This window comes from Cydia splendana, chromosome 22 (genome assembly GCF_910591565.1).
Source record: "Cydia splendana chromosome 22, ilCydSple1.2, whole genome shotgun sequence".
Lineage (NCBI taxonomy): Eukaryota > Metazoa > Arthropoda > Insecta > Lepidoptera > Tortricidae > Cydia > Cydia splendana.
In genome coordinates, this window is record NC_085981.1 from 10,649,706 (window position 1) to 10,661,024 (window position 11,319).

Here is an 11,319-nt window from a genome sequence, read left to right on the forward strand (position 1 = left end):
GATTTTAGGGGGCGGCAAATTTGGGTCAAAAAAATATTTTATTTGCTGTTCAGATAGGGTCGACCAGAATTTTGTCGCTCCCCTAATTATTTGTAAAATTTAAATAACAAGCCTTGTCGGTTTTGCCGCCCTCTGTCATGTCAAGACCCTTTATATTGAGACAGACAGACGGCCGGACGGACAACAAAGTGATCTTATATGGGTTCCGTTTTTTTCCTTTTGAAGTACGGAACCCTAAAAATTTACCTACTATTTTCTCAAAAAAATTTCGCGCTCGCTACGCTCGCGTTTTCACTTACGTACCTAACATTATTTGTGACCCCATCTGACTATATACATACGGGCGGTTCTTGTGTCTTCGTGGTATTGAATCTCACTAAATTGTTCCGATCCCATGCCGAAACTCAGTACATATAGAGTGCTCTCGATATCTGATACAAATACAATACTTTTGATGACTTTCCAGCACCACAGAATGAGGGATAATGGTACGGCCTGTGTAATACGCATCCCTACTACTGTCGTCTGCATATCAATGATTATCATTGATATGCAGCAATGACAGCACAGAACCTAGTGCAACGCCAGCGGTAATGTCCACACTATCGGAGCAGCTTCCGTCTACTATACGGCTCATGTGCGTCTACCGGAAAAAAAGCTAGCGATCCATTTGTATAACATAGTCCCTCGAGCAGACTCGATGCCAGACCCGACCGAACTCCTTAGCTATATCCAGCCTGACTGCCAATGTCTCACCTTGATTCTCAATGGCCAAAACCCAGCAGTACCCACCGGTCACCGATCAGATCAGGCAAATATAACGAGGTCGCATCGTCATTGAGTGACAAAAACGGCCCATATAAATCTGTATCTAGAATAGTGACATTAGTGACGTCACCTTTCTGCACTCAAAAGAATAAAAAATTATCTACGTTCCACTATCAGCGAAGAGCGCCTGAATAGCTTAGCTCTTCTTAATATAGAAGCTGAGCTGACAAACGTTTTAAATTACGACAGCGTTATTGATGATTTTGTCAACCAATTTGTACATGGGAAAACAATCTAAATGCCTATGTGAGTAAATGGTAAATGTTTAGTTTTTTTTTATTTCACACCCCAAAGGTACTTGTTGCAGGTTTTTTTTTCTTTAATATAATACTTTATCGTCACTGATGAAGGGGGGCGGCAAATCAAAATGGCCCGGGGCGCCAAATTTGTAAATACGCCTCTGATCAGTGTAGTAACTATGTAACACATTTAAATATACAACCTTACAATGCACAGGAAGTATCTTACAAGTTGAGAAAAGTGTATCATAATTATGTCTGTGCTTTTTCCTAGTTTTATAACCGACCAAATATTTAATTAATCTTATCTGGAGTAGCTTTATTTTATCTAAATAAGTTTTAAAGGTAAGTCCGTAACAGCTGAGTCCATAGGTTAATAATGCGTCAGCAAGGGTGCTCAGACAATGATATATAATACTTATACAAATACTTAAATACATAGAAAATATCCATGACTCGGGAACAAATATCTGTGCTCATCACACAAATAAATGCCCTTACCGGGATTTGAACCCAGGGCCATCGGCTTCACAGGCAGGGTCACTACCCACTAGGCCAGACCGGTCGTCTTTTAACAACTATTTATTTGGACATAAATTAAACTTACCATGTCCCCGAAGAATCTTTCGTTCTGATTGTTGGAAGCGCTCCATTGCTGATAGAGAGCCAGGTTTGTGGATGTAGGAGGTATTAGGTAGAATATCTGCAAAAGAAAATGATTTTAGTAGTAGTAGTAGTAAAACACTTTAGACGAGCGCCTCGACTGCCCGCTCATTAAGTACTGGGCAGAACTAGTCACCGGTAGGTCTAAGTAGATATAGGTTACTAACATAGTGTTAAGTCTAAAATGTTACTAACAAAATATGGATCGCTGTTGGTCTGAAATAAAGTTTTTTTTTTTATTGCACAGTACCCCTAGGGGCTATTCATAAATTACGTCATTTCAAATTAGGGGGGGGGGGGGTCTGGACATCGGATGATGGTAGCATGGCGTAGGAGGAAACGGGGTCATTCGAAGCATGATTTTTGGATGATTTTAGGGGGGGGGGGGGGGGGGGTCAAAAATCGTCAAAAAACGATGACGTAATTTATGGACAGCCCCCTAGTGTAAAATTGATCATGTAATGTTTTCATCTACCCTCAACTTAGGGTAGATTTTGTTTACTTTTATTTAAATACCTAAAGATACAGACTATAGAACTTTACTTTTGTGTGATATAACACGCACCTTCCCCCCGTGCATGACATGGTACCAGACGGCGGTGCCGCCGAAATCCACGTGAAAGTCCGTGTAGGAGCCGGCGGCAGACATGAGGCAGTACTTCTGCACGGCTGGCCGTGGTGGGGACTCCGCTGACGGCCACACGCTGTTCGCCCAGTCCAGACGCCGTATCGTGGCAGGGGGCTCCACTAGCGGTGCCATACTGTGAAAACATTAATTGTTTAAGGCGCTCTTATACTCGAGTTTTACGTTTTCAAGGGGGTGAAGCAGACGCGTGGTAGAACGGGTAGGCGGGCGCCCCGCGCGGCGCACCGCACCATTCCCGCGCAACACGTCTACGTCCTTATTCTGACGACATCGGTATTCTGAATTGTCAGTTCCGGGATTTTTAGTTCGGCAATTAATATTGAATAAGATTTATTAGTAAATTCGAATTTTGATGAGTACTTAATGAAATTAAAAACCGGACAAGTGCGAGTCGGACTCGCCCACCGAGCCCGCCGAGGGTTCCGTACCTTTTAGTATTTGTTGTTATAGCGGCAACAGAAATACATCATCTGTGAAAATTTCAACTGTCTAGCTATCACGGTTCGTGAGATACAGCCTGGTGACAGACGGACGTACGGACGGACGGACGGACAGCGGAGTCTTACTAATAGGGTTCCGTTTTACCCTTTGGGTGGGGAACCCTAAAAATGGTAGGTAAGACGGTGAGTGTACCTAAATAATTATTAATTATATACAATATGAGTGTGTACTTGACTGATCATGTTTTTGTAAAAATCGATTTCGACTGGCAAAACATATTATTTTTTGACAACCGGGTTTTTTAACCTAATTAGACCCCGCTGCATCCGACATTGCCGGTTGCTTGATCGAATTCTTGACTGGAAGTGAGATAGTTGATATTAAAGGTCCCTTTTTTTAGTTTTTCGTAAATAACGGTGGCGCATGGCAAAGAAATTCTTAAACATAAGTAATCTGCATAAAATTGGCTACAAGAAAGATTCCGTAAAATTTTTCGCTGGGATCAATATTCAAAGAGATATTAAGGCGGGAAAGTTAATTATAGTCACTTCTAAGGTCTCTTTTTTTAGTTTTTCGTAAATAACTCGTAAACGGTGGCCAATTAAAAAAAAGTTGTTAAACGTTAATAATCTACACAACATTTTCAATAAAAAAAGATTTAGTACATTTTTAGCAGGGATCAATATTTAAAAAGATAATAAAGAGGGAAAGTTAATTATAATAAATTCTAAGGTTCCTTGTTTTTATTTTTTCGTTAATAATTTGAAAAGTATGACTCATAGCAAAAACAAATTTTACACAAATAATAAACATAAAATTTCCTACAAGAAACATGTAGAACACTTTTCGCTAGGATTAATATTTAAAAAGACAAAGCATCCGGTAAGTCAATTATAATCAATTTTAAAGTCCCTTTTTAGTTTTTTGTAAATATCTCGTAAACGGTGTCCCATAGCAAAATAGGTTTTTATGAATAAATAATCTCCATAAAATTTTCTGCAAAAAACATCTGAACACTTTTCTCTAGGATCAATATTTAAAACGATATTAAAGGAAGAAAGTTAATCACAATCAGTTCACAGGTCGCTTTTTTTTCGTAAAAAATATTATACATAAATATTGAACATAAAATTGTCCACAAAAAAGGTTTTGTACACTTTTTCGCTACGATCAATATTTAATGAGGTTATAAGGGGGTAAGTTAATTATAATCAATTTCCAGGTCCCTATTTTAAGTTTTTCGTAAATGACTCGTAAACAGTGGCCCATAGCAAAATAGGTTCTTAATGTTAATTAACCCCCCTTGGCTAAAAAGTGCCCTCCATGTTTAAAATTCATTTGTTTACGTAAGATGTCCGTCTTTGGGTCACGAATTTACATGTGTGTACCAAATTTCAACTTAATTGGTCCAGTACTTTTGAAGAAAATGGGCTGTGACAGACGGACAGACAGACAGACAGTCGCACGAGTGATCCTATAAGGGTTCCGTTTTTTCCTTTTAAGGTACGGGACCCTAAAAACTAAAAAAAGTGACATGTGAGTTGATTGTAATGAACTTTTTCCTTTGATATCGTTTTAAATATTGATCCTAGAGAAAAGTGTTCAGATGTTTTTTGCAGGAAATTTTATGTAGATTATTTATTAATAAAAACCTATTTTGCTATGGGACACCGTTTACGAGTTATTTACAAAAAACTAAAAAGGGACTTTAAAATTGATTGTAATTAACTTACCGGCTGCTTTGTCTTTTTAAATATTGATCCTAGCGAAAAGTGTTCTACATGTTTTTTGTAGGAAATTTTATGTTTATCATTTATGTGTAAGATATGTTTTTGCTATGAGTCATACTTTTCAAATTATTAACGAAAAAATAAAAACAAGGAACCTTAGAATTTATTATAATTAACTTTCCCTCTTTATTATCTTTTTAAATATTGATCCTTGCTAAAAATGTACTGAATCTTTTTTATTGAAAATTTTGTGTAGGTTATTACTGTTTACAACATTTTTTTTATATTGGCCACCGTTTACGAGTTATTTACGAAAAACTAAAAAAGGGACCGTTAATATCAAATATCTCACTTCCAGTCAAGAATTCGATCAAGCAACCGGCAAATTCGGATTCAGCGGGGTCTAATTAGGTTAAAAAACCTGGTTGCCAAGAAGTAATATGTTTTGCCAATAGAAATCGATTTTTACAAAAATGTGACCAGTCTAAATTATTCAATTTGATTAATTTTATAGCCTTTTAAAATATGGTTACACAATTTATCAATCGTGACTGAATTCCGGATTGGTTAGATGGGTGTGTGCCTTTGCTGCCCAACTTGTTATAAAATGACAATATGACGGACGAATGTCTGAAATGTCACCGTATTTAAGAATTATTTTGCTTTTCTTCGCAAGTATGTTGAAAAACATTGTGTGTATAACATATTTGCATATTTATACTGTGATTACCCATTTTATGAAACGTCCGCTAAACTAGCACAGGTCCGACGCTGACAGTGGTCACGGGCGTACTGGCGTGAGGAATAGGCGCAAGGTATTGCCGCGTAGGGTGTAATTTAGTAGGCAAAATGTTGAATTCATCAAATGATGAATGAAAAAATTAACGTATCGATAAAAGGACAAGCAATGATGAAGATTTACTTAAAAGCTATCGACTGAAGTAAGTTTCATATACATTTTCGTCCTAGTACTTCTAACATAAGGAAATAAAGACAGTGTTAGGCATGTTTTCAACTTAAGATTCTATCGAGAAAATAATGAGCCGTCGTGTTTCTGACAAGCAATAACGTAGTTCAAGGACTGAAGTTATACATACTAGAAAATAATGCATGAAATCCTTGTAAAAGTCTGTAAATATGGTGACAAAAAAGTGCATTTTACTACACACCGCGCCTTAAAAGAAGGTCTGCCAGGCATTGGAGGGTCTGCCGTCTTATGGCATAAATCACATACTTAAACTTATTATGCTTATTAACGGGTACTAACTAATTGGGGCGGAACGGATGCACTTTTAGCTACCTGTAGCAAAGCGACGAAATCGCGGAGTGAGCCACGCCTGGCATTGCTCTATTGTATTTTTTTTTAGATTTTAAGACATTACCTATCGGTACTATATTTCCCCAAAAGATTACCCCATATCTCAAAACAGACGCTACAATAGCATGATGTGATGATAAGACAAATTCTACATTTTCTATTCTCTCTAGTCTCTATGTCTTTTGAGTTTTGGTAGTTTGTTGGTAGTTTTGAGCAAATTTTGAGCTTTTTCGAGGGGCTACAGAATGTGATTCTTCAAACAAGGAGTGTACAGCTTTTTAAAGGATCGGCAACTCGAAATAATCCATGAAGTCACAAGTAAATAAATAATTAACAAAACTCCCACTTACTTGGTATCACTAAATTCTAGGCTGAGTACATTGAGCACCCTCTCCCCCCTCAAGTCCGGGGGGGTCTCGAAATACTCCACGAAGTCACCCAAAGGCATCCTCAGTGTGGTCTGCCGCCGGACGTCTATCACTTCCACCTATAAGAAAAAAGTAGGATTATTTACCTTTGGAAATTGTGAATTGGATTCCCACATTGAAAGAAATTCTCAATTACATTTTTGAATGATTCACGGTTAGTTTCACTAGACTAATGGGGCCCACTGATTAACAGTCCGCCGGACGGTATCGGCCTGTCAGTTGTCGGAACTGTCAATATTTTGTTCTAACTGACACCGTCCGGCGGACTCTTAATCAGAGGGTACCTTAATATCGACCGTGACACCCGACCCCCGTGACCCGTGGATATGATTCGTGCAGCCGACGCGCACGGATGAGGGTAGACCGAGCGTGGTCTACACAAGTTAGACACCCACCCGCTATCATCATTTACCCGGGAACAAGATGCATGTGGGTGGATCAACTATTTCTTCTTGTTATTTTGTCCGATCAGCCAAGAGACAAGAATGAGTTTATAAGTGTCACAAAAAAGCGTGTTTGGTGAATTTAAATCCCTAAAAATCAGGTCAGAGTGACCCAGGAGAACGTAACCATGGCAGCGAGTGACAAGGAAAAGTTGATTCACCCATGTAACTGCCTCGAAATATCGGGAACTCGAAAACAATACAAAAGGTCATCACGGTTCATATCCCGGTCGATAGTCTAGTGAAATTCTCAATTCATTGTGAATTCTCACATTGAAAGATGCGATTTCGCCCACGGATAGTTCAAGCTACGCTACTGCTAGCCGTAATGTGTTACCTCATGGTTCTTCCCACAGAACCGGAGCACGGAACGGGCGCTGAAGGTAGCGGGGTTCGGGGTTTCCATCTCCAGACCCTCGGACGTGGTGAATAAGATCGGCCGGGTGAAGCCTGTTCACAAAAGAAAAAGTTTTTTTTTAGGTAAACAAACAGCCTCTACAAATAATACTTACTAAACTAATTAGTATAATGTCTACAATGTGTGTGGCCCACACCGCGTAAAAAAAAATAGATAGATAGATTCCTTGAAACTAACCGTGACTTGACTTTCTCTTGTTGGGTATACTCATCATAAGGATCAAAAACGTTTTCACTGGAAATCCTAAAAATAAATTCCTTGCAAATTTTTCATTATATACCTTTCCATTGTTAAATGTTAGAGATCGACTTTTTTGTATGCCATCTCACACGAAACACGGTCGTCCTAAATTTACTTGGCGTCGTTCCGTGGAGCAGTTGGGACGTTGGGTGTATTGGGATGGGGGGAGGAGGTTACCCAAACTGCCCAGGACTGGAGTCAGTGGAAGAATATGATTCAAACCTCAGCAGGGGGTACAAACAGCAACACGTGTGGGTGCTGGCAACAGGATGAAAAGAAGATCTCACCATTATCGCGGACGAACTCCTCGGTGAACTGTCTGGGTTGCAGCCGGGCCAGCGCCGGCGGTGCGGGCCGCAGCGGCCTCGCGGCCAGCGCGCGCACCCAGGCCGGGGACCCGGTCTGCGAGGGCCGAGTCTCGGCCCCGAGCTCGTAGCGATCCGCTCGATGGTTGTTTGTAGGGATTTTCACTGGAAATTAACTAGATTTTAGACTGTTATAAGTAGTATAAATGGGTAGTAATAGTGAGAAACTGGTGATTAGCATAATACATTGGACATGTTAGACTCTGTTTATGACAATCTGTGTAGGACAATGTATTTTAATCATACACATTTTAGGTGTTCGGGATGAAAAATCTAAAAGACTGACTATTGGACAGAGTTATACTATCCAAAGTAATTTTTACCTACTCTTACTTACTTAGACAGTATTTAAAATTCTCTCATAAAGGAATAAAATATTGAATGAGTAGCTAAGGAGCACCTCAGTCCCCAATCATACAAATCAAAATCAGCATGTAGAGTAAGGACTTATGCAAAGTATATGATGTATTTCCTACCATTAGGGTGGCCCAAAAAACATTTTTTTTTATTTTCCTACGAGGCACCCCCTTATTTTGTTACACTTATTATGCTGATAAAATACACCAAGTTTCGTAATTTGATCTCAACTACAAGGGGATGCTCAACCACTTTGAAAATTTTCAAAGTTGTATGAAACCAAAAAAAAAAGTATTTATTATTCAGAATTTTATTTAAGTATCTGGTTTCACACTATTTGCACATGTGATTTATAAGTTTTTAAGTAGAAAAACATTTTTTTTCTATTTTTTATAATATTTCAAAAGTAAGATTTTTTGAATTTCACCTAAAAAAATCATAAAAAATAGAAATAAAAATTTTTTTTTACTTAATAACTTTAAATCACACTTTCAAATAATGTGAAAACCACTACTTACATAAAAATCTAAAAAATAATAACTTGATTTTTTTGGATTTCATACAACTTTGAAAAATTTCAAAGTGTTTGAGCACCCCCTTGTAGTTGAGATAAGATTACAAAACTTGGCGTATTTTGTCAACATAACAAGTCTAACAAAATGAGGGGGTGCCGCTTCTTCTAACTAGAGTTTGAATTTTTCCCATACAAACGTGAACCACCCTACCTACCATCTTACCCACAAATAAAAATAGAAAATGTTTATTCATGCACTCATTTAGAGCAAATTATTCATTATGGTAATTTATTCAGTTTTCTTCATAGAATGATATGGAGTACATTGTTAACAAAACTAAAGGTTAAACATATGCAGTGGAGTTGCTATTTACTACAAGCTAAAGAGATTTGGGAAAGTATTGAACATGTTTGGAAGTAACTGTACTTTTCAATTTTCTATGCCTATGAAATACAGTAAAATCCTACTTAAGATGAAATGGGAAATAACTGTGAAACAATGTATTAAAACTAGTTGCCAATTCCAGTGTAAAATGGCATATCTCATGGAAAAACATATTAAACATGATTGTATTAAGCAGATTCCACTATATTAAAACATGATAATAAAAATCTTCCTTCTGATTCAACATTTCTATGTTACTAAAAATGTACTTACACACTGACGGTCCATAGGTTTGTGCACATTTTGGACAGTGGTACTTGTCTATGTCATCTGATTGGTATATCTTAACATCAACGCAGCTGTAACAACAAATTATTTACTCCATTGAAACTAGCTAGCGAAGGGTAAACTCGTTTAAAGTCAGATTTACATAAAAATTGTGGTAAATTGCCTTCCAGTTGGCCACCACAAGAACCTATGAACAATTGTCAGACCCACATTATATTGATATAGTAATAACCAAGATATGCAGAACACAGCTAACAAAAAAAATTGAAACCTTTGCTGAAAATCAGTGGCGGATTTGCCCTAAGGCCCAGTAAGCCCGGGCCAAGGGCGGGAAGATATCAGAGGCGGCAGCAAGGCAGCTTTCTATATAATGGGTGCTGAGAACAGGAGCGGCTAGTAGTTACTATAGGGCCTGGGGCCAAGGGAGGCCAAGACTGCAAATCCGCCACTGATAATAATTTGACAATATAAGATTTTTTTAGTAGCCTATATTGTGTCCCACTGCTGGGTAAAGGCCTCCCCTGTCTTACGCCACTCATCACGGCTCTGCTACAGGTTTTTTATTGCGGGTAATATAGGATTAAAGTATTAAAATGGCTAAGATGCATTGTAAATGTCTTAGCAAGGCAATGCCAGTTTCTCACAGGTACAACAGTTTTTGTTGACATAGTTCTGCGAACACAAGTCATTTTTCAAAAGAACTTAATTTTAGACAAGTTTTGGTTGCTGTGTTAGTCACTGTATTGGTATGTCTCAAAAATAACCACTACCTAGTTAATCAATGTTTCAACCATAAAAACTGCCTCCACATTAGACCAAGGTCATCATTAGTTTCCAAGTTTTTTACCACAGAAAAAATGCCTTAATCACACTAAATTCAATGATTGTGCAATATGTCAAGATATACAGTTGTTTCTAAAGTCAAATTAAATAACAAATTAAAATTAGGAATTCAATTAGTAGTTTTGGTACTGATAACTTGATATTTATTTGAAAGACTTTGATATCGACATAAATTTTAGTATATGTTACTGCTACAAAAAAAAACTAATGATTTTCGTGTACATTTCCTTGCGTTACAGTTTGAATACGGTATCCAGAAGAGAATAGGATGTTCATCACAATATTTATCTGTCTCAACAGGTGATTACATTTAAATCACCAGGCAGATTCAACTATAAAAAACTATTAAAGCGACTATTGAGGACTACAATACCTCTGGCTAACAGAGCACCTAACATAGGTCAATAATAAGCCTTAATTTGAACACAAAGAATATGATGCGGGCTCGAGAGCTTGCACTGAACGCAGGCCCCATGACGACGGGCCATGTAAACAAATGTTATGCACTACGTTCTGGGCAAAAACAACTCGGAATATTTAGCTTAGTGCAATATATCGTTAATCCAAGACCAAAGGACTTAATGAAGCCGAATTAAACATGAAAAATTCACTAAAACATCACAAGTGTGATGGCCGAACTGTGGTGCACTGTCAAACGAAACACAATTTTTTTAACACACATGCACGTTTTCACTAGGATATTTATATTTTTTTCACATTACCTGCCGTGAAACCACTCACGACAGCAGTCACATTCTATCATAAATTGTCCAATATTATATGGTTGACCACACAAACAATAGGTTTCCTTCGATGACGCCATCTTGATGGCGAATAGACAACAATTGCAATTTTTTCTCCACGTCGCTTTCGGGTGACCATGGTACAAAACATAAGTCTATCTAAACCATAGACAATACTTTAAATAAAAAATACAGGATGTGTGTTGTTATAAATATAATTATTTATTATAATGAAAATTATTGTTTATTTACTTATGCGAAGAACAGGGAGTAAATATTATTTCAACGAGTCAAAAATGAAAACGTTATTAATGTTGCCTGTTGATAAATTATAGCAATCACTCTTTGGCAAGCAATTTCCATCAATAGAAAAAGGCGGCATAGAAAAAATGTAGGCGCGAAAAGCAAATAGAGTTATAGTTTGTCAAAG

The 11,319-nt window shown here is 37.6% G+C and overlaps 1 protein-coding gene across 1 annotated transcript in view; it reads right to left on the minus strand.

Annotated features, from left to right (window-relative positions):
• Positions 1–11,007, minus strand: part of LOC134801517 (lysine-specific demethylase phf2-like) — a 45,531-nt gene extending 34,524 nt beyond the window's left edge. The window contains exons 1-7 of the mRNA XM_063774129.1: positions 10,869–11,007; positions 9,289–9,374; positions 7,682–7,864; positions 7,074–7,186; positions 6,216–6,352; positions 2,296–2,491; positions 1,675–1,770 (exon numbers count right to left, since the gene is read on the minus strand). Of these exons, the coding sequence (XP_063630199.1) occupies positions 1,675–1,770; positions 2,296–2,491; positions 6,216–6,352; positions 7,074–7,186; positions 7,682–7,864; positions 9,289–9,374; positions 10,869–10,969 (912 nt within the window). The 5' untranslated portion in view covers positions 10,970–11,007. The remainder of the gene's footprint in view (positions 1–1,674; positions 1,771–2,295; positions 2,492–6,215; positions 6,353–7,073; positions 7,187–7,681; positions 7,865–9,288; positions 9,375–10,868) is intronic.
• Between the last annotated feature and the right edge of the window lie 312 nt (positions 11,008–11,319).